The sequence below is a fragment of the Palaemon carinicauda genome, chromosome 14, assembly GCF_036898095.1.
Source record: "Palaemon carinicauda isolate YSFRI2023 chromosome 14, ASM3689809v2, whole genome shotgun sequence".
In the NCBI taxonomy this organism is placed as follows: Eukaryota; Metazoa; Arthropoda; class Malacostraca; order Decapoda; family Palaemonidae; genus Palaemon; species Palaemon carinicauda.
Window position 1 is genome coordinate 127138916 of NC_090738.1, and position 24339 is coordinate 127163254.

The following is a 24339-nucleotide window of genomic DNA, read 5'->3' on the forward strand; positions in this document are numbered from 1 at the left end:
AATGGCAGAGTTCCTCGTGTATTTGCATGAAGAAATGCGCCTTTCAGTCTCGGCAGTGAGAGGCTACCGTTCAGCCTTAAGTCTCGCCTTCAGGCTGAAAGGAATGGACATTTCCTCATCGCTAGAACTTTCTCTACTCATACATAGTTATGAACTTACCTGCCCTCAGTCGGAAGTGAGACCTCCCCCATGGAACGTGGTTCGAGTTCTCAGGTCTGTAAAGAGACCTCCCTATGAACCATTACACCAGGCATCAGATCGCCACCTAACCTGGAAGATGGTATTCCTGCTAGCTTTGGCCTCGGCTAAGTAAGTCAGCAAACATCATGGTCTATCGTATGACATTGCCCATTCAAGGGGATGGGGGGTGGTAACGTTCAGCTTCGTCCCTGAGTTTATTGCTAAGACTCAGAATCCAGGAGTAGCGGATCCTCGATTTGACTCCTTCCAGATTTCTATTCTCCGTTCTGTAACAGATGACCCAGACCATCTCTTACTATGCCCAGTAAGGAGCTTGAGACTGTACCTCAAAAGAACAGCCGCAGCCCGTCCTCGTGTTCCAGCACTTTTACAGGAAGGATTAAGAAGAGGGTCACCAAGAACACCATCTCTGCATGGATTCCCAGGGTCATTGACCTGGCACTGAATCCAGACCCCCCTCCGTCACGTCGCCCCAGAGCACATGATGTCAGGGGCATAGCTACATCCCTGGCCTTCAAAAGAAGTTTTTCAGTGACGCAGGTTCTTCAAGCTGGGGTGTGGAAACGTCAAACAACGTTCACATCCCACTACCTGTAAGACGTGACCCACAGGAGACTCGATATGTTCTCTATCGGTCCTGTGTTGGCTGCACAACAGCTGGTTTAAAACCTCAAGCTCCTTATTGGACAAGTAGCAGAAGGTTGAGGGCATTGTAACCCGGTTTTAGTCTGCATGAATGAAAAGGTTTGACTGGCCCTTATTCTTTTCTTCACCCTTCCTAATGGGTGAGTCACCCCTATTAAATAGCATGGTTTGTATTCCAGTTATGGAACAAATGACAAAGTCGTAGATAATTTGTATTTTTCCTAACTATACAAACCTTAGCTATTTAACCAAACTTGCCCACCAGCCCTAACCCCCTTGAAGTCCTACCTCCAAGTAAAGTGAGCTCAAGCACAGGTGTGTGAGAGGGGGGTGGGGTAGCAAGCTACCCTCCCCTATCCCCACTAACTAGCGGGGTGGGTAGTAAACCCTCGTTAAAAATTAACGGCTCGTCATTTCAGCTACGCCGAAAGTAATACCCCTATTAAATAGCTAAGGTTTGTATAGTTAGGAAAAATAAAAATTATCTACGAATTTGTCATGTCTCGTTCCATCCCTGTTTACTCTGCTAATTTGGTCTCTTTCGGAGGACGATTAACTGAGTGATGGCCGTTTGAAACCTGGACAACCCCTAGGTTCAGAGAACCCCATTACTTACCCTAGTGAAGCTGCCCAGCCCTTGGCCGTAGTGAAGTCTCTCTCTGTTGACGCCCAGGGCCTTCTTTTGTGGATTTCGGGTTCCTGCTCTAACTCACAGCAGAAGTCTACACCTTGAGTACGGTCTTCCTTCTTGAAACTGTATGGTGGGTGACCCGCCAGAGCTTCTCATGCCCAAAGCTGCAACCACCTCTGCTTCTGCTTGAAACTGACTTAAGTCAGTCTTCTCAGCTCGCTGATTATGTGGCACATCGTCAGACTGAGTTTGCTCAGCGCGCTGAGGGCCTACAGATTATGAAGCACTGAGTTTCTCCGCCTGGCATTGAGCGTAATTCTCGTCCGCGAACAAAGCCCTCTTCGTTCGAGTGGTTGCCCCCTCTGGGATTTAGGAAATGAGTGCTAGATTTGTCTTTGCCACATTCCAACTCTTTGGAGCATTGCTTCTCAGAGCAAGACGAGGATGGGGTACAGTGACTGTTTACAGTTCCCGCCCATCGCCGTCATGTCCATAGGATACATCAAAGCGTGCTGCCCTTTGTTAGACCAGTACCTTCAGGGCCTGTGCCTCAGGCTTTTATCTCTCAAGAGGAAGAATCTGCTATTCCTACTGGGTGTCAGTAGGGGGGGAATGCATCTCATCCTTGCTCGCTACCATACGAGTGAGCGCTGGCTCTTTTAGGAGTGTGCAAGACTACTTGCCAACCTCCTGCTGGAGCACTGGTGAGTGATTGTGCTTTACCTCATGTTGCTTCAGTGGTTGGGCACTCAGACTCTGTTTGGCGAGGGAGTCTTGTGCAGTGTTGCGCACCCGACCACTAAGTGTCTGTGAAGTGGTCAGGCGAGCTCCTCTTGCTGACCAAGTTATGCGTGCAACCCCGGTCGTGCGCTCGTGAACTAGTAGCGAGTCTCCAGCATCCGCTCCCCATCATGTTATGCTTCGGCAGGACTAGAGCAATCACATTGTAGTGCGCTCCCCATCGTGCCATGCTTCAGCAACGCTAGAACTTTTACAGGTCTGTGCCACCTCGGTTGCGCCCCAACTTTCTACTGCTCTCCCTACTGCGGTAGCGCAGGAATGCTGGACGATGTGCGCTACTTCGGTAGTGCGCCCTCTATCACCTGTTTGCACTACTTTGGTAGTTCACGAGAGCGCGCCTGTTCCTGATACCTCTGTAGCGCGTGAGTGTTCACCTTTTAGGTAACCAAGTCTCGCTAGCAAGTGCGACGTGACATCTGTTCATGTACACCCTTTCCTGGGTACTCTTAGGAAAGAACCAAAGCACACTCGCCCTTGTAGTGCATCATGGGGTGCCCTTTCGGTTATGAAGGACGCCCCATTGTTTTTGGAACTAGTTAAGGCGGTCATTGGACCGGTTCAAGTACCATCTGTCGTACCCCTCTCGAGGGGTCAGGGTCCTCTGGGAAGGGGATTCCACCCTTTTAGCTGATCAAAATTGTGCCCCCTTTCTCGCGATCAATGGATGTTTTGAGTGAGAAAGGAGTCTTCTTCACTCCTTGCGACTGTTACAACCCAGCCCTGAGAGAGGAAGGACAGGAAGAACCTTCCGAAGAACTGGATCTCGAGACCCAAGGTTACAGTTCCGCAGAAGGGCATTCTTGGTTCAGCACCAGCATCAACAAGACCAGAGAAATGCAGTCTCTCTCCCAGGTCTGAAGCTCCTGCTAGGAACATAATCTGACGACTTTGACCCACCCTGGGCATCTGTGGGTGTGAGTTCGGGAGTGGATGATCCTCTTGATGACAGTTCAGACTATTCCGATGAAATGCTGCCCATGTCTGCCAGTCCTAAGATCTTGCCCTTAGAACAGGAGTCAGATCATGTCTTCTTACAGGTCCTGTCCTGTACAGTATAAGTAAAATTAATTCTGTGGCGATCCAACTCTGATTCCTTCCAAGGAAAAGGGTACAGTTCTAGCCCTATTCTATGACACCCCCAGACCCACCAAGACAAGGGTAGTCATGTCCTGGTCTAGGGTGGTTAAGGGAGCCAAGAGGAAGGCCTTTGATGATCAGGTAGCAGGAGTTTCCCAGTCCTTCAGTGCAGTGACCTCATCTCGTTTGCTGCTTACGCTGTATGTACGATAGAGGAAGTATTACGAGATAGTTGACGATGATCCTTCTCCTCTGCTGTTGGATCCAGCAATTTGGCTCTGACGCAGAACACAACCTTCAAAAGGTGACATTCTTGGCCGGGGATGCCGCGAACATGGAGCGGGTTGCGAAGTGTTCTATGCAAGCTGCTTCATGGTTGGACTACTGGTTGGGCTCAGTAGGAAATCTCTTCTGTAATGAAGATTTCTCTTCTGAATGGGAAAGGGAAGCAATGTCCACCTTTTTGTTTTCTGGTGCCAGGACAGTATAGTTTTGATGCATAATTTGGTAAACCTGACTCCATCATTTCAAGATTCCAAAAGCATGTTCTGAGGAGAGAAGCACTCAAGTTGCGCAACGCATCTATGAAGGGTCCTAATCTCTTCAACATGAAGGACACCGACGCAGTTGCTGAGCGCTGGAGGAAGGATTCCCTCCACCACAGGGTGATGGTTTCACGCCTTTATTCCTCGGCACCATCTACACATAGAGCGTCTCCGGTAAAACGTCAGGGGCATAAGAGAGAGTCGAATAACCCCAGATAATCCATTTTTAGGAAACAAGGCCCCAAGCAGCCCTTTCATGCTAGAGGGGCACGAGGCAGAGGAGGTAGGCGTAGACGTGCCCGCAGGGTTCATTCCTCCTACTCATTATCGGTGGGAGGATGCCTATAGAGCAGGTGGTTGAGGTGGATGGTACACGGACCCGAACCTTGGTCTGTCTCCGCACGTCTACCATGTCCTGTTCACTCTCTTCCTCCTTAGACATGTTATCCAGTGTTGTTGTTTCTACACAATGGGATCTGTGAAGGAACAGGTCCTTCGGCCTGACCATACGAGAAAAGGGTGTTCTCCAGGAGGTTCTAGACGGGTCTCCAGGCTTTTATAGCCGGCTCTTGTAAAAATGGAGTCTGGAGGCTGGAGATCAATCATCAATCTGTCCTGAACAAGAATGAGTAAATTGCAAGAAGTCTTCTTTGCAGCCATCTAAGAAACTGGTATATCTCAGAATGCATATAGATACCCAACTAGGCAAAGTCTTTCCATCTGAAAACAGTATAGAGGCTAAAGCGGGGATCACGCCCCTTTTTGAGGTAAGATGCGCCACCAGCACACTGGTGGCCTCGCCAGTTAGGAGACCTGACTTCCCTGCAGCATCTGGTGCCCAATGGCCGTCTTCACACCCGGTCTCTCCAGTAGCAGCTGAAGACCTGGTCTCGGCACAGTGACCCCCCGAACTGGCAGGTTCCGATGGGGCCAGAGCAAAAGAGAAACCCGAGTTGGTGAGTGTTAGACACCAATCTCCTCAGGGAAGTAGATCTCTCTCCTCCCCCAAAATTGGTGCTCTCCACAGATGCATAAAAAGAAAGGTGGGGGCCTCATCTGTTGCAACATACAGCCTCTGGACTGTTGTCTGAGTCTGAGCAGCATTGCCATGTGAACCTGGAAATGAGAGATAGTTTTTCTGGCTCTTAAGCAATTTCAACAGCTCTTTTCAGGACACTCCGTGGTGCTGATGAGTGACAACACCATGGTAGTGGTTTACTTAAACAAGCAAGGGGGTATCTTTTCACAGCAACAATGCCACCTACCTATAGACATATTAAGATGGACGTAAGACAACATGGTAGACCTATTAGCCCACTTCATCCCGAGCAAGAAAAACATCCTGGCGGACAATCTGGGCAGGAAGACTCAGATAGTTGGGTACGAGTGGTCTTTGAATCACCAGAGTCAACAAAGTCCTGATTTTTTGGGGTTCACAAACGATAGACCAGTTCGCGACGTCTCTCAACTGGAACCTTCCGGTGTACTGGAAGATGCCTTCCAACATCAGTCGGGTAATCTAGACATCTATGCACTCCCTCCTTTTGCCTAGTAAGGAGGCTTTTGAATAAAGTAAGGGCATCATAGTCTGTCGATGACCCTCATAGCAACGATATGGAAACATGCAGAATGGTTCCCAGACCATCTACATCTGCTCACAGGTGATGAGGGAGCTCCCTCCACTTCCAGATCTACTCAAACAACCACATTTAAAGATTTACCGCAAGGCAGCGTCTTCACTACGTCTTCATGCCTGACGGGTATCAGGCATCTCCTTTTGAAGAGAGGCATTTTACAAACAGTAGTGAGAAGTATGTCTGGATACCTCTGGAGTCTTCTTCAGCTGTCTACCAAGCAAAGTGGCCAATCTTTTGGTGCTGGTGACGCAGAAGAGGTATTACTGTACTGCTTTCGACGCCACTATCCCAGTGATAGCGGAGTTCTTGTTATACTTCTAGGAGGAAAAACTGCTTGGTCTCGGCGGTGAAAGGTTACCACTCAGCCTGAGCCTCGCCTTTAGACTGAATGGAGGTAATATTTCCTCCTCGACGGAATTATTTCTCCTCATACAGAGTTTTGAGCATAACTGCCCTCAGTCGGAATGTAGTTTGCACACTACGAGCCCTGAACCGGTCATCAGACTGTGACTTGACGCTTGAAACCGTTTTCCTTCTTGCTTTGGCCTCTTCCAAGAGACAGTGAATTGCATAGTCTTTCTTACAACATCGCTCATTCAAGATGGGACTGGATAACACTCTTTGTCCCCGAGTTCAGTGCTAAGACTCAATTAATTCTTAATTACTTCTCTTATTTCCTTGTTTCCTTTCCTCACTGGGCTATTTTCCCTGTTGGAGCCCCTGGGTTTATAGCATCCTGCTTTTCCAACTAGGGTTGTAGCTTAGCTATTAAGGAAAATAATAATAATAATGATAATAACTGCAGGAGCTCACCCATATGTTAACAAACTGTTTGTGAGTACAGGCAGGGTTAAGTGAAGAGTCACCAAGAATACGATCTCTTCTTGGATTCGACAGGTCATAGATCAGGCCTTGAATCCAGACTCTCCTCCATAAGGTCATAGACCCAGAGCTCACAATGTTAGGGGCATCGTTACATCCCTAACATTCAGAAAGAACTACTCTGTGGCGCAGGCGGGTGTTTGGAAGTGCTAGATGAATGCCCTTCCCTGAGGACTCCTGACACCTTGAGAGGGATACGATTGGTACAGCAGATGGTGCTGGAATATATTTGATATACTACTTTAGTCTGATACTTGATGTTCATATGGCTTTACCTCCATCTTAGACTGAACCTAAAGGATTGGACACTGCAGCCGTGCCTTTTTACGAGCCGGCTAAACCGTCCCTGAATAATCCACTTTTGACTTTTGCCCATACTTATACGTACTGTACTTATAATTGTCAGAGAGAGAGAGTGAATCTTGCTTAGTGGAGACTTTCCTCCCACCTAAGGAAAACTCCCATTTAAATGACTCGGTAGTTTGTATTCCCTTGGTAATACATTACAAATTTTAAAAATAACCAGTACAGTTTATACAAACCTGAGTCAATTAAGCGCAGGTCCCATCTCATCCATCACACAAGTCTTTGACCAGAAGAGAGTGAAGCCTGCTGCGCAAATTAGTGTATAACAGTGCTATGCAGTGGCGCTGCTTAGCAACCTAAATTTTTTATTATGATGCAACCGAACTCAGTTTTCTTTTTTGATTGTCTGGTCATAGAAAATGAAACTAGAAGTAACGCATTTAAAAGACTCTGATTTGTATAGCTAGGAAAAAAACAAATTGTTTTTAAAATTTGTAGTTTTTTATGCCACTTATGTTATTATAAGTACTATAATGAAGATAATTATAGCATTAATAATTAATTACTATGCTCTTAGATGATCCAATTTTTGAACAGTGTTTGATCTGAATTGTCAGTCATTGTAACATTAGCAAATCAAATTGATCAACTGAGCTTTGATTTTACGTGAATCTGTTTTTTTCTAGATTTAAATTATTAAGGAATTACCGTATAGTATGGAAAAGGGAACGGATATTTCCAATGGTTTAACCATAAAAACTTTAGACATTCATTATTTATTTCAATACTTTTTGACTGATTATATAGAATGATTTATTTCATAATACTTTTTGACTGATTATATAGAATGATTTATTTCATAATACTTTTTGACTGATTATATAGAATGATTTATTTCATAATACTTTTTGACTGATCATATAGAATTATTTATTTCATAATACTTTTTGACTGATTATATAGAATTATTTATTTCATAATACTTTTTGACATTATATAGAATTATTTATTTCATAATACTTTTTGACTGATTATATAGAATTATTTATTTCATAATACTTTTTGACTGATTATATAGAATGATTTATTTCATAATACTTTTTGATGGATTTTATAGAATTTTCATAATATAGTAAGAAAGAAGATAAGGAAGTTCTCAGTTACCAGTTGTTATATTCATAACTGTTGGTTCGTCTTTGGGGATAGTTACCTTAGTGTGCCTCATGTGGTGCACTGTAAACATGATTTAACCCTTTTACTTCCAAAGGACGTACTGGTACGTTTCACAAAACCCATCCCTTTACCCCCATGGACGTACCGGTACGTCCTTGCAAAAAAATGCTATAAAAATGTTTTTTTTTCATATTTTTGATAATTTTTTTTGAAATATTCAGGCATTTTCCAAGAGAATGAGACCAACCTGACCTCTCTATGACAAAAATTAAGGCTGTTAAAGCAATTTAAAAAAAAATATACAGCGAAATGTGCTGGGAAAACAATAACCCCTGGGGTTAAGGGTTGGAAATTTCCAAATAGCCTGGGGGTAAAAGGGTTAATTTTCAATATTAAACTTAGCCGGTGATCATATAAGCTGTCAGCTCTGCTGCCCGACAGAAAAACCTAAGGACAAAATACGCCAGCGATCGCTATACAGGTGGGGGTGTACATCAACTGCGCCATCTGTCGAGCAGGTACTCAAGTACTCCAAGTCAACACAGAACCAATTTTCTCTCTGTCGTGCCACTGGCAAGACCTACTAAATACGCTGTTACTAACTGGATTTGTTTTCACAACTATTTGGTGAAGTACACTATTCTAGTTTTGAGCTTTCGCTATGCAGGGGTTTTATCTTCATCTCAAAACTTGAACTCGTTTTGGATAGATTTATTTATGGTGACAAAGAGAGTATGGACTCTCTTTCACTTTTAAATGGCCGACCCTTCCCTTAGACGGAAGTGTGTTTAGGTTTTTAGTAATTTTGCTTAACACGTTATAGATCTATATATTTTATATCTCTCCGCCTTTATTAGGCCTCTTCGATTAACTTTCCATTTATTATAAACATATAAAAATAAATTTTTATGTTTTGTTTATATGCGACCTTTCCTGATAGTAGGCGGACCTAACTTGGAACCGAAGTTAATCAACGTTGAGCCCGTTATATCGTATTTAGCCTTTAAGAAATTTAAAACTTTTTAAATTTAATGTTTTATGAAAGAATTTCTTTGATAGTCTTCGTACTGTTTTCAAAGATGAACTAACGTTTAGTTTTTTTAGACTACGCAGTTGTTGACGTTCAGGACGTTCAACATGCGCTCTATCGTTACGATAGAGAGAGAGTGTATCACAGTTTCACTTTGCAGTAAGAGTAAATCGATTCTGACGTTTCGTTCATTCTTTCTTAACTTAAATGGTTTAAATTCTAAATTAAAGGAACTTTTTATTTGGAAAACCTTTCAGTTTTTTTCCTTTAGCCAAATAACATGTTTTTTTGACGATATATAATTGGGCTCTTCTCTCAGGTGCGAAATCAAGAGAGAAAGAGAGAGAGAGATAGAGACGGAGGGAGAGAGAGGAGAAAAAAACGTTCCGTTCAAGCGGGTAACGTTGTTCTCGTGTTACTCTCCTCCCTAGTCGCTGTACGGGGAAGAAGGTAAAACGTTTCTAGGGTTTTATTCTTGTCCCCAGGCTATGTGCGGTGAGAGTTTGTAAACGTAGTTTATTTGAACTAGTGTTTAGTCTCTTTCCCAGCCACTGAATTCTTTATCTTTATATATGTTTTCTGTTTTTGCTAGTATTAATGAGCTGCATTATACGACTGTTTTCGCAATTACTACCTTTTAATGAAGGGTAGAATTGCGTGTTTCAGGTAGAAATCAGTAAAAGTTTCGATTTCAGTGAAATAAGTGCAAAACAGAAAATCGAAGTGATAAAGTGATATGCGCAAAGTGTTACAGTGTTGCGTCCGAGGGTTCGTCTGTTCGTGCCTGTCGTTCACCTAGTCCGGGACCTCTTGCAAGCTCCCAAGCCCAGGGGAGAAGTAATGTCGAACGACTTATGGGTTCGTCAGGCCTTGATCAACGAACAGACGTTTCCCTCCGTGGTTTCGGGCGTATCTACCCAAGATCGCCCCACCCACACAAAGACGAGAGAGCCCATTTACTTCTCGTCTGCGGAAGAGCTTTCTCGTAAGAAACCATGGACCAAGGTCTCGCAGCTTATTAAGCGCAAGTCGGTCCCTTCCGCGCAAGTCCAACGGCCCAGTTGTAGCCACTGGGTCAGTTCGGACTCGCTGCAGTCTTCCGACGACTGCTCACCTCCTAAGAGAGGCAAAGCGGTACCGCAACAGGCAGTAACACCGTCTGTTGCCGCACCTGCTACTGTAGACCCTAAGTGGTCTTTGCTGCAGACCATGCAGACACAGTTAACATCTTTAATGCAGGAGTATCGTGCGGAGAAGGTTGACGCTGCACCTGTTAGCCTACAACCAACCACGGTTGTGCGTTCAGTTGACGCTGAGGCTACCTTCTCCCGCACTCCGGCTGTGAGAGTTCCACCACCCATGCGCAGTGTACCCTGCCAGCCGCACGTTGACGTTCACAGACGCACGGAACCCTCCGTTGACGTTCGCGAGTTACCACAACAACAGGAGGGTGGAGTTAAGTTGCTTTGTTTTGACGCTGTGCGTCAACCTCCGCATTCTAGAGTTGTTTTGACTGCTCAGTATAGACAGTCAAAGCAGTCTCGAGTGAACACTGTATGTCATCACGCACCTGTTGTGGTTGACAGTTCAGTTGTTGACAGTTCACAGACTGTCAAGCAGTTACATGACGTTGCCTCCTGGTCTGCTACTAATGCACCAGTGCTGTATGTCCTCACGCACCTGTTGTGGTTGACAGTTCAGTTGTTGACAGTTCACAGACTGTCAAGCAGTTACATGACGTTGCCTTCTGGTCTGCTACTAATGCCCCAGTGAGAGACTCACTGAGATAACCTAGCTTTTATCGGACAAGGTTCCTGTAGATGAGAAAGTGCTGTTCTCCCTCCTACTGATATTCCTTTGAGGACTCTGTCATTTGGAGAGGAGCCTTAAGCTGCTTAGCCTCCTATGGACTTTAATTAAATCATGATGATTTTTTAAGGATCTTCGTCCGGATCTTGTAACTGCTGCTCCTCGTTCGCCTAAACGTCAGAACTTACACTAGGCCTAGCTACTTCGAAGCCGTTGTTGTTAAGCTAGTGCTCTCTCGCTCTCCTAGAGAGCGTTACGTTGGCTAGGCGACTGGTTTTTGCACCAGGAGGAGTTTTAGGGATACAGCCTTTGATTTCCCTTCTTTTTAACTGGCTTATAGAGCGAGAGTCTGATAGGACACGAGAGAAGTTCTCGGCTTGGGAGTTCATGCCTCTGCCCAGATAGACTTCTCAATTCTGGTAGACTCGCCCTGGCGCCTAGCCAGGAGACGCTCCAAGTTGTTTACAGGTCAACTTCTCAACTTTTGTCGAGCCTTTGAAGTTTTGCTGTAATATTATGTCACACTTAACAAGGCTTCCAGGGATGGTAAATGGTTCCGCCTCAGTCGCTAACCCCGTCTGTTGCCACACCTGCTCCCGTTGACCCTAAATGGGCTTTGCTGCAAGACATGCAGTCCAAGCTTGTGTCCTTGATAGAGGACTTAAATGCGGAGAAGAACCTTCTGGCCAACAACCTTCCAACCGGTTGGTTGTGCGCCCTGTTGACGCTGAGGTATCCTACTCGCGTCTGCCAGTTGAGGTGGTTCCTCCACCGATGCGACCCAGTGTGGGTTGCCAGTCGCACGTTGACGTTAAGCGACGCTCGGAGGTGGTTGTTGACGTTCAGTGTGTCACTAGGAAGACGTTCAACAACCAGCAGAGGTGACTTGTTGTGACGCAGTGCGTCAACCTCAGCAACCCGGTAGGGTGTTGACTGCACAACCCAGACAGTCTAGACAGTTCGGGTTGACGCTGTACTTCCTCGCGCACCCATGGTTGTTGACAGTTCACAGACTGTGCAGCAGTGCCATGATATTGCGTCCGGCTCCGCCACGCATCCACCAGTGCGACCGGATTCAGCGAGTCAGACGTTGCCCACTTCGTTGCCGTTTCCTCATCAGATTCGGATGAGGAACCCTCTGATGAGGACGTTGCTGAACAAGACGATCAACCCTCAGCCCTGCTATCCATCCAGAAGATGCTGAAGAAGGAACGCTGCCCAGTCAGGCTGTGGATGAGTCTGGTAGGGACAATGTCATCCGTGGATCAATTTGTGTCACTAGGAAGACTACACCTCCGTCCTCTTCTATACCATCTAGCTTTTCACTGGAAAAAGGACAAGACGCTAGAAGCGGTCTCGATCCCGGTTTCCGGAAAGATAAAGTCTTGTCTGACTTGGTGAAAGGACTATATCAGAGAGGATCTTCCCCTGACTGTTCAGACTCCCAACCACGTTCTCTTCTCGGACGCATCGGACGTAGGCTGGGGTGCGACATTAGACGGTAGGGAATGCTCGGGATTATGGAACTCGAATCAAAGGACAATGCATTTCAACTGCAAGGAGCTACTGGCAGTACGTCTGACCTGGAAAAGCTTCAGGTCTCTCCTTCAAGGCAAAGTGGTGGAGGTGAACTCGGACAACACCACGGCTTTGGCGTACATCTCCAAGCAAGGAGGGACCTACTCTCTGACATGGTACGAGATCGCAAGGGACCTCCTCACCTGGTCAAAAGGTCTAGACATTTCACTAGTTACGAGGTTCATCCAAGGCAACTTGAATGTCATGGCAGATTGTCTCAGTCGGAAGGGACAAATAATTCCAACAGAATGGACCCTCCACAAGGATGTATGCAAGAGACTTTGGGCCACCTGGGGCCAGCCAACCATAGATCTCTTCGCAACCTCGATGACCAAGAGGCTCCCAATATTTTGCTCACCAATCCCGGACCCAGCAGCAGTTCATATAGATGCCTTTCTACTAGATTGGTCACATCTAGATCTATATGCATTCCCTCCGTTCAAGATTGTCAACAAGGTACTGCAGAAGTTCGCCTCTCACGAAGGGACAAGGTTGACGCTAGTTGCTTCCCTCTGGCCCGCGGGAGAATGGCTCACCGAGGTACTTCGATGGCTAGTAGACGTTCCCAGAACACTTCCCCTAAGGGTGGACCTTCTACGTCAGCCACGCGTAAAGAAGGTACACCAAGGCCTCCACGCTCTTCGTCTGACTGCCTTCAGACTATCGAAAGACTCTCGAGAGCTAGAGGCTTTTCGAAGGAGGCAGCCAGAGCGATTGCTAGAGCAAGGAGAACATCCACCCTTAGAGTCTACCAATCGAAGTGGGAAATCTTCCGAAACTGGTGCAAGTCAGTATCCGTATCCTCGACCAGTACCTCTGTAACTCAAATAGCTGACTTTCGCTTATATCTGAGGAAAGAACGATCTCTTTCAGCTCCCACTATCAAGGGTTACAGAAGCATGTTGGCATCAGTCTTCCGTCACAGAGGCTTAGATCTTTCCAACAATAAAGATCTACAGGACCTCCTTAAGTCTTTTGAGACCACGAAGGAGCGTCGTTTGGTTACACCTGGTTGGAATTTAGACGTGGTACTAAGATTCCTTATGTCAGACAGGTTCGAACCGCTACAATCAGCCTCCCTGAAAGATCTCACCTTAAAGACTCTTTTCCTGATATGCTTAGCCACAGCTAAAAGAGTCAGTGAGATTCATGCCTTCAGCAAGAACATCGGATTCTCATCCGAAACGGCTACATGTTCTACAACTTGGTTTTCTAGCCAAACACGAGCTGCCTTCTCGGCCTTGACCAATATCGTTCGATATTCCAAACTTATCGTATGGTTGGAAATGAACTAGAAAGAGTCTTATGTCCTGTAAGAGCTCTTAAGTTCTATTTAAAACCTTTACGAGGCCCGTCTGAAGCTTTATGGTGTTCAGTTAAGAATCCATCTTTGCCTATGTCAAAGAATGCTTTATCCTATTTTATCAGACTGTTAATACGAGAAGCTCATTCCCATCTGAATGAGGAAGACCAAGCTTTGCTGAAGGTAAGGACACACGAAGTTAGAGCTGTCGCAACTTCCGTGGCCTTTAAACAAAATAGATCTCTGCAAAGTATAATCGACGCAACCTATTGGAAAAGCAAATCAGTGTTCGCGTCTTTTTATCTTAAGAATGTCCAGTCTCTTTACGAGAACTGCTACACTCTGGGACCATTCGTAGCAACGAGTGCAGTAGTGGGTGAGGGCTCAACCACTACAATTCCCTAATTCCATAACCTTTTTAATCTTTCTCTTGAAATGTTTTATTATTGTTTTTGGGTTGTCCGGAAGGCTAAGAAGCCTTTCGCATCCTACTTGATTTGGCGGGTGGTCAAAGTCATTTCTTGAGAAGTGCCTAGATTAGAGGTTTTGATGAGGTCCTTTAGTATGGGTTGCAACCCTTCATACTTCAGCTCCTAGGAGTCGCTCAGCATCCTATGAGGATCGCGAGGCTCAGTAAGGAAGACGTACTTAAAAAGGCAGAGTAATTGTTCAAGTCGACTTCCTTACCAGGTACTTATTTATTTTATGTTTGTTATTTTGAATAACTGCTAAAATGAAATACAAAATAATTAGCTCATAATAATGTCAACATGTAATGCTGGTCTCTACCCACCCCCCTGGGTGTGAATCAGCTTATATGATCACCGGCTAAGTTTAATATTGAAAAATGTTATTTTTATTAATAAAATAAATTTTTGAATATACTTACCCGGTGATCATATATTAAAGGACCCTCCCTTCCTCCCCAATAGAGACCCAGTGGGCCGAGGAGAAAATTGGTTCTGCGTTGACATGGAGTACTTGAGTACCTGCTCGACAGATGGCGCAGTTGATGTACACCCCCACCTGTATAGCGATCGCTGGCGTATTTTGTCCTTAGGTTTTTCTGTCGGGCAGCAGAGCTGACAGCTTATATGATCACCGGGTAAGTACTGTACAGTATATTCAAAAATTTATTTTATTAATAAAAATAACATTTTTGCTGTTCAACCTCTTCTATCTTTTACCTCAGTGTAATTTAGCACTTTACCCTAGATGCACTTGGGTGCTGAATGGCCTGAGAGGCCCCATCGCTGGACTATATAGCCCAAATCCATAAATCCAATCCTATATTTTGTTGGCTGGCTGTTCCAACACTAAGCCTTTTTTATGTTTTTCCCAATATTTTGATATAACTAAGGAAGAGAATCAAATCTGGGGTAAAAGTCATTGTTTATTAGAATATGAACCTTTAAAGCATAACTATTTTTATATCCATTACTTGTCTTGTTCACATTATTTTTTTTACTTTTCTTTTTTAATTTTATGTATATGATTCAAACTATATATGAAATTTTTTTTTCTTTACTGCAGGAAGGCTTTTTGTTGGGCTCAGTTGAAAATCACATAAGTGAACATATTAGTGACTCGCAGATATGCAACGAAAAGATGGAGACAACTATATGTGAGTATATCTGTCCTATCATTCTTTGATTCTTGTAACTTTGCTTCAGTACACATCATCATCATCTCCTCCTACTCCTATTGACGCAAAGGGCCTGTACTGGATTTAATTTGTTGTGTTATTGGTGGTTTCAAGTGAATATTGAAGTACAGTACAATACTGTTTTTAAATATTAAACTTAGCCGGTGAATATATAATAGCTGACGTCTCGGACGGCTCGACAGAAACCAAAAACTCGCGAGCGATCGCCATGAAGGTTGCGGGTGTGACCACCAGCGCCGACTATCGGCCAGATACCGCATATACTTGTCAACATCTCCAGTTCTTCTCTGTCGGTCTTATCGACAAGTTGATTCCGCTCGCTGATGACCTTGAGTTTTCGTCCTTTTTTTCTTCAATTAAAACTCTTGAAACCCTTTTTTGGCTAGTGTTTATTGTTGATGACTTTGGATTTTCTCTGATTGTTCAATATGGCTGACCCTTCTCCTATCCCTGGACCTAAATTTCGCAAGTGTAATGCGAGGGATTGTAACAAACGTCTTCCCAAGGCCTCTCTCGACCCACATACCGTTTGTTCTAATTGCCGGGGTAAATCCTGCCAATTAGGAGATCGGTGTGATGAGTGCGTGGTCTTGTCGGAATTCGACTGGCTTGAATATGATAAATATACTCGTAAGCTGGAGAGAGATAGGGTGAGGAGAAGCTCCTCTAGGTCGTTGGAATTTTCCTCCTCCCATGCCCCTGAACCTAATCCTTCCCCTGTAGTAGTTGTTCCTGAACCCCCTACTAGCACTCATGAACCGTCCATGCGGGATATGTTTCTTGCGATTCAAGCTTTAGGCGAAAAAGTTGAGTCCTTAGCATCGGACCGTAACCAACTCATGTCAGATGTGAAGTTATTGAAGTGTCAGAGTGGAAATTCAGAAAATCGTAGTGATAAAGTGATAAGTGCGCAAAGTGTATTTAGTGTTGCGACCGAGGGTTCGTCTGTTCGTGCTTGTCGCTCCCCTAGTCCGAGACCTCTTTCAGGCTCCCCTGCACCAGGGAGAAGTAATGTCGTAGGACTTAAGGGGACGAGAGGCTTTAACCAACGTACAGACGTTCCCTCTTTGGTATCGGACGTTTCTCGTCAAGATCGCCCTTATCATAAGACGGGTGAGACTGTGTTCTCCTCGTCATCCGAAGACTTTTCGCAAAAGAAACCTTGGCGCAAGGTTTCTAGACCCTTGAAGCGAAAGTCAGTCCCTTCAGGACAGGTCCAGCGTCCTGGCTGTAGCCATTGGGACAGCTCTGACCCTTTGCAGTCGTCGGAAGACTGTTCGCCTATTAAACGCAAGCGTAACACGGTGTCCGAGGGTCGCGGTAAAGGCAATGTTTTGCCAACACAGACGTTACCGTCGTATCGGCCCGTTCCGACTCCCGTTGATCCTAAATGGGTTGTCCTGCGGGACATGCAGACTAAGCTTGCCTCCCTTATGGAGGAGTATGACGTTGAGCAGGTTCTCGATGATCCTTCGCTTTCGAGTCGCCGTTACGCTGAACGAGACTCTGGCCGTCAGCCGCCCAAACGAGTATTTACTCGTCCGTTTGACGTTAGTGCTGACGTTTCTTGTACTTTGAAACGTGATGTCAGTAGTTTTTCACGTCAGTCACGTGACATGGATCCTCCCTCGCTGCAGTCTCGTGTTGACTTTCAGCCGCTGCCGCAGTCTCGTGTTGACGTTCAGCCGCTGCCGCAGTCGTGTTGACGTTCAGCCGCTGCCGCAGTCGTGTTGACGTTCATCCGCTGCCGCCGCAGCCCCGACCGGACGTTCGCCGACCGGCTCAGTTGCCTCGACTTGACGTTGAGCGTCAATCACCGCAGTCGAAGGTTGTTTTGCCTGCTCAGTCTATGCAGTCAAGGCAGTTCCGACGTGACGTCGAGCGTCAATCAACTTCAGTTGTTGTTGTTGGTCAGTCACAAGGATTTCAGTCCTTTCAGCAGCGGCGTGACGTCGCTTCCTCTACTGCTACTGCTGCTCCTTTGCTTGTTGACATTGCCTGTCAAGCGTTGCCGCCGCGGCAGGTCTCTCCTTTTCATGAGACTCGGCAATTGTCGGACAAGGTTCCTTCAGATGAGGAAGTTGCTGATCCCCCTCCTACTGATATTCCTTTGGGGACTTTGTCAGACGGAGAGGAGCCTAAAGCTGCTCAGCCCTCTATGGACTTTAAAAAAATCATGCTGATTTTTAAGGATCTTTTTCCGGACCATTTTGTAACTGTTGCTCCTCGTTCGCCTCCTTCAGAGTTTACACTAGGCCTAGCTACTTCGAAGCCTTCGTTTACTAAGCTAGTGCTCTCTCGCTCTTCTAAGAGAGCTTTACGTTTGCTAGGCGACTGGTTGATCACCAGGAGGAGTTTGGGGAAGACAGCCTATGCTTTCCCTCCTTTTAAACTGGCTTCTAGAGGGAGCGTCTGGTATGACACGGGAGAAGTTCTCGGCTTGGGAGTTCCTGCCTCTGCCCAGGGAGACTTCTCAAGCCTCGTAGACTCTCCCCGTCGCCTGGCCATGAGACGCTCTAAAGTTTATTGGTCCTCCTCGGACCTTGACCATCTCCTCAAAGGGGTTTACAGGGCCTTCGAAGTTTTTAACTTCTTAGATTGGTCGCTAGGAGCCTTAAGCAAGAAGATCTCGTCGGCCGACCGTGATGTTTCCGTGCTTATTATGTCCTGCATGGACAAAGCCATCCGTGATGGCTCTAATGAGCTCGCCGCTACCTTTACGGCAGGAGTCCTGAAGAAGAGGGAGACTCTTTGCTCGTTCCTTTCGGCAGGAGTAACTCCCTGCCAAAGGTCGGAGCTTCTCTTTGCCCCGTTGTCATCTGCCTTGTTTCCTCAGCAGTTGATCAAGGATATTGCGGCTTCTCTGGTGCAGAAGGATACCCACGACCTGATGGCTACGTCGGCTCGCAAGGCTACTCCTTCATCGTCTTATGTCGTAAGACCCAAGATCGATACCCCAGCGACGAGGTTTATCCCGCCCTTTCGTGGCAGAGCCCCCAGTAGGGGAGGCGCTCGTGCCGATAGTAAAAGAGGCAAGAGGAGAGGATCCAAGTCCTCCCGTGGCAGAGTCTGACTGCCCACGTCCTCAGACAGCGGTAGGGGCCAGACTGAACAACTTCTGGCAGGCCTGGGGGAAGAGGGGTGCAGACCGAGAGTCTGTGTTGTTGCTCAAGGAGGGGTACAAAATACCTTTTGTACGCAGACCTCCTCTTGTAACAGTTCCTTTAGACCTCTCTCCCAGGTATCGAGAGGAGTCAAGGAGACAAGCTCTACATCAGCAGGTGTCTCAGTTGCTAGAGAAGGGAGCAGTGGTGAAAGTCTCGGACCTTCAATCACCGGGATTTTACAACCGTCTCTTCCTAGTCCCAAAGCATACAGGAGGTTGGAGGCCAGTGCTGGATGTCAGTGCGCTCAACGTTTTTGTTGTAAAAACAAAATTTACGATGGAGACCACGAAGTCCGTCCTAGCAGCGGTCAGAGAGGGAGACTGGATGGTCTCTCTCGACCTGCAGGATGCGTACTTCCACATTCCTATACACCCGGATTCTCAACCGTATCTAAGGTTTGTATACAAGAATGTGGTGTACCAGTTCCGAGCACTGTGCTTCGGCCTCAGCCCTGCTCCTCTTGTGTTTACGAGGCTCATGAGGAATGTGGCAAAATTTCTTCATTTATCGGGAATTCGAGCCTCCCTGTACCTGGACGACTGGCTACTCAGAGCGTCGTCCCGTCATCGCTGTCTGCAGGACCTTCAATGGACGTTGGATCTTGCAAAGGAGTTGGGACTGTTAGTGAACTTAGAAAAGTCTCAACTGAATCCCTCCCAGACGATTCTCTATTTGGGGATGGAGATTCGCAGTCTAGCTTTTCGGGCTTTTCCGTCTGCCACCAGGATAGATCAAGCCTTGCTCAAAGTCCGCCTCATGCTGAGAAAAGACTTTTGCTCAGTGAGAAGTTGGATGAGCCTCCTAGGGACTCTGTCATCCCTGGAACAATTTATCTCACTAGGGAGACTTCACCTTCGCCCTCTCCAGTTCCATCTAGACTCCCATTGGAACAAGGGCAAGACTTTGGAAGCTGTTTCAATCCCGATCTCCGAGCCAGTAAAAACGTGCCTGAACTGGTGGGACAGCAACTTAAGTCTTCGAGAGGGTCTGTCCCTGGCGGTCAAGAACCCAAACCACGTGTTATTCTCAGACGCGTCGGATTTGGGTTGGGGAGCGACTCTGGACGGTCTGGAATGTTCGGGTCTTTGGACGTCGGATCAGAGGAGCCTGCACATCAACTGCAAGGAGCTGTTGGCTGTTCACTTGGCCTTGACGAGTTTCGAGAGTCTTCTACGAAACAAAGTGGTAGAAGTGAATTCGGACAACAACACAGCCTTGGCGTACATCTCCAAGCAAGGAGGCACTCACTCCCACACACTGTTCGTCATCGCAAGGGACCTCCTCATCTGGTCAAAAGATCGAGGCATCTCACTGTTGACAAGATTCATCCAGGGGGAATTGAACGTCTTGGCGGACTGTCTCAGTTGGAGAGGTCAGGTGATCCCCACAGAATGAACCCTCCACAAGGACGTGTGCAAGAGTCTTTGGATGACTTGGGGTCAACCCACCATAGACCTCTTTGCGACCTCGTTGACCAAAAGGCTCCCGACCTATTGCTCTCCAGTCCCAGACCCAGAGGCGGCCCACATAGATGCTTTTCTGCTGGACTGGTCTCACCTGGACGCGTACGCATTCCCGCCGTTCAAGATCATCAACAGGGTGCTGCAGAAGTTCGCCTCTCACGAAGGGACAAGGTTGACGTTGGTTGCTCCCCTTCTGGCCCGCGAGAGAGTGGTTCACAGAGGTACTTCAATGGCTGGTAGACGTTCCAAGGAGTCTGCCTTTAAGGATGGATCTCTTACGGCAGCCCCTCGTAAGGAGTCTTCATCAAAGCCTCCCCGCGCTTCGTCTGACTGCCTTCAGACTATCGAAAGACTCTCAAGAGCTCAAGGATTTTCGAAGGAGGCAGCCAGAGCGATCGCGAGGGCTAGGAGAACATCTACCATCAAGGTCTACCAGTTGAAGTGGGAGGTCTTTAGAGATTGGTGCAAGTCATCATCCATTTCCTCTTCCAGTACCTCTGTAGCCCAAATTGCAGACTTTCTCCTGCATCTGAGAAATGTTCGCTCCCTCTCTGCTCCCACTATTAAGGGCTACAGGAGCATGTTGGCTTCTGTGTTCAGACATAGAGGCTTGGATCTGTCCAATAATAAAGATCTCCAAGATCTCCTTAAGTCCTTCAAGACCTCTAAGGAGCGTCGTATGTCAACTCCTGGTTGGAACTTAGACGTGGTCCTAAGGTTCCTAATGTCCGACAGGTTTGAGCCATTGCATTCAGCCTCCCTGAAGGATCTCACCCTCAAGACGCTTTTTTTGGTGTGCTTGGCTTCGGCTAAAAGGGTCAGTGAGATCCATGCCTTTAGTAAAAACATCGGCTTCTCTACAGATAAAGCCACATGTTCGCTTCAGCTTGGTTTCTTGGCCAAAAATGAACTGCCTTCTCGTCCTTGGCCTAAATCTTTTGATATACCTTGCCTATCAGAGATCGTAGGTAACGAGGTTGAAAGAGTACTGTGCCCAGTTAGAGCTCTTAAGTTTTATTTAGCTCGTACCAGATCTTTACGAGGTGGGTCTGAGCCCTTATGGTGCTCCGTTAAGAAGCCCTCATTGCCTATGTCTAAAAATGCTTTATCGTATTTTATTAGATTTTTAATCCGAGAGGCACATTCTCACTTAAGTGAAAAAGATCGTTGTTTACTTAAGGTCAAGACGCACAAAGTAAGAGCGATAGCAACTTCCGTGGCTTTTAAGCAAAACAGATCTCTGCGAAGTATTATGGACGCGACCTTTTGGAGGAGCAAGTCGGTGTTCGCTTCATTTTACTTAAAAGACGTCCAGACTCTTTATGAGGACTGCTACACACTGGGTCCATTCGTTGCAGCGAGTGCAGTAGTGGGTGAGGGTTCTACCACTACATTCCCTTAATCCCAATATCCTTTAATCTTCTCTTGAAATGTTTTTAATCTTGTTTTGGGTTGTACGGAAGACTGAGAAGTCTTTCGCATCCTTTTTGATTTGGCGGGTGGTCAAATGTCGTTTCTTGAGAGTGCGCAGATTAAGGGTTTTGATGAGGTCCTGTTGTATGGGTGGTCGCCCTGGATATAACAGCTCCTGGGAGTCTTTCAGCATCCTGAGAGGATGGCTGGGCTTCGTGAGGAAAGCGGACTAATAAGGCAGAGTAATCGTTAGAGTCAGCTTCCTTACCAGGTACCTATATTTAATTGGGTTTTGTTATGATATAATTGTCAAAAACTCATGAGCATATACGCCTTTATTGTATTAATACTGGTCTCTACCCACCACCATGGGTGTGAATCTGCTATTATATATTCACCGGCTAAGTTTAATATTTAAAAATGATATTTTGATTATAAAATAAATTTTTGAATATACTTACCCGGTGAATATATAAATTAAAGGCCCTCCCTTCCTCCCCGATAGAGACCCAGCGGAATGAGAAGAACTGGAGATGTTGACAAGTATATGCGGTATCTGGCCGATAGTCGGCGCTGGTGGTCACACCCGCAACCTTCATGGCGATCGCTCGCGAGTTTTTGGTTTCTGTCGAGCCGTCCGAGACGTCAGCTATTATATATTCACCGGGTAAGTATATTCAAAAATTTATTTTATAATCAAAATATCATATTTTAAACTATGATAATCATACAGCAAATCAAAATTTGTTCTGGCACCAAAGACAAACTGTTCAACTCTTTACTATGGTGATACATTTCAGCGACAGCTGAAAACTAGCCATAAAACTTTTAGCGAGGTGTTACTCCCCTCCGTTGGTTAGTGGGGGTGATAGCAGGAGGTAGACCCACCATCCTGCTTCTAACCTAACCTACACCTTCATTTTGCTGTAGGAACGAGATTAGAGGCAGCCGGGAGGATTTCCTTCGGGGGAACCAGAAACAAGCTTCGGCTTCATTTCGCAGGCAACACTCAATTCTGACCTTCAACTTGAGCTGTGCTCGTTGACGGGAAGCATGGATCGCTGCCCGGAGGTCTGCCTCCAGGTGTTGGGCGACTTTCTATTCCAAGGGAGAGCTACCGTACACCTATTACTGTGCAGCAATCTCCCCACTTATAGGGAGAATTGTCGACAGTGGCAACAGAGGTTTATCGCTTTTTCTCTCGTGCGGGTGAGACGGTCTTCTCCTGTTGGTTTTCCCTCCGGAGGTTTCCTGAGATGGGATTGGATTCATCCATTCCCCACAAAGCCCTTTGGAGTTTGTTATAGAAGGAGTTGGGTAACTGCTTGCAATACCTGCTCATCACCGTAGTACCCTCAGGGTACAAATCAAGTCACGTGAGCTAATTCCCTTCAGGGTCTTAGCGTAGAGGTTGATTCCTGCCCTCTGCTTGCAGTTGCCACCTCTCTCATCGAGAAGTCTTACAGGCCATAACCTTTCAGCGTTATTGCTGCCAATGGTGTAGCGGTCTCCGACTCTGAGGGCACAATGAGTCGTGAGCAACATCCATTCGGGGTCATTGCTACAGATGGTGATGCCTGCCGACCTCTTGAGGTCACCGCCTCTCCCATCGACGAGTTTCACAGGCTATAACCCTTTGGAGTTATTGCTGCAGATGGTGTAGCAGTCTCCAACTCTTTTGTCATGTCCCTAGGGCACAATGATTCTTGTGAGCATCATCCCTTTGTGGTCAATACCGCTGATGGTGATGCCTGCCAACTGCTTGCGGTCACCACCTCTCCCATCGACAAGTCTCGTAAGCTACAACTAGTCGGGGTTATTGCCTACAACCTCTTCGAGGCACAACAAAGCTCTTGGAGCTCTGTGAGGTGACGTCCTACGCGGTCCTTGCCTGATGGTTTTAACCTCTTACTAAGGAGAAAACCTTGTAGCATATAACTTTTAATAGTGATGGCTACATTATGCCTTTTGGGGCACAACAAAGCTCATAGAACTGTGAGATCAGGTTCTTCGGGTTCTGGGCCTTATGGTTTCAACCTTTTACGAGAAAGAAACCACCCCCAGGCTATAACTTTGTGATTACGAACTACCTCGCACAACAAACATAAGACACTACAAAGCTCATGGAGCTTTACAAGGCTACAGTAGTCCCTTTTTGACTTGCACTCTATGGTTTCAAACTCTAATGCAGGAGAAATTTCTCTTCTTTTCAAGAGAATGACGAACTTACGCGTAGCGCGCTTAACCTCTCACCTAGTGAGGTTAGGGGGCGGGCGAACAAAGATCAGTTTGGCGAGTATGATGAGAAAGTGAGCGAGAGAGGGATTCGGCCCTCACGTACAACTATGCGGCACTACCCCTCTCGCACATAACAACAGTTAAGGGAGTTCAGCACTCACCCCCACCTACGCACTATACTCTTTTCTCACCACAACATACAGTTGAGGGAGTTCGGTGCACATTCATGCCTATGCGCCTAACCCAACACTCACCAACTGTAGCGAGTGTTCAGCGCTCTCACCATCCTTAGCACTTAATACCTCTCTCACTCAATCTGGACTCTCTATGCAATACATGTTATTATAACTTCTCATTATGAGTAAGCAATAACTATGGGAGCGTTAGCTCACTATACAGAAGCGAAATATCATGCGCTTGCCTCACCAACACCCCTTTTCAATGAGCTTCTGATCAGCGCACACTTTATATTTATTTTCCTAGCCATCAAAGTGTACCTGCACAATTCGCTGTAACAAGTTATTTTATAGATCATCTTGGCAAATGATTGCCTGTTTAGAGGAAACATCAAAAAGCTTCCTTTATTATTATTATTATTATTATTATTATTATTATTATTAAGGGATTTTGACGAAGGAAAAATCTATTTCTGGGAAGAGGCCTGTGACGCCCGGTGAGAAAGGTCCTTCCTTATACCTTTCCTAATATAAATCTTCCAAATATACTAGAGAAAGATAAAAGCATGGAATGCAGAGGTTACAACCCTTGCGCGAA

At 46.2% G+C, this 24339-nt stretch overlaps 1 protein-coding gene across 1 annotated transcript in view; it reads left to right on the forward strand.

The window, feature by feature from the left end:
- LOC137653755 (BRCA1-A complex subunit Abraxas 1-like) overlaps nt 1–24339 on the forward strand; it is a 64289-nt gene that overhangs the window by 7232 nt on the left and 32718 nt on the right. The window contains exon 2 of the mRNA XM_068387379.1: nt 15152–15242. Coding sequence (XP_068243480.1) covers nt 15152–15242 — 91 coding nt within the window. The remainder of the gene's footprint in view (nt 1–15151; nt 15243–24339) is intronic.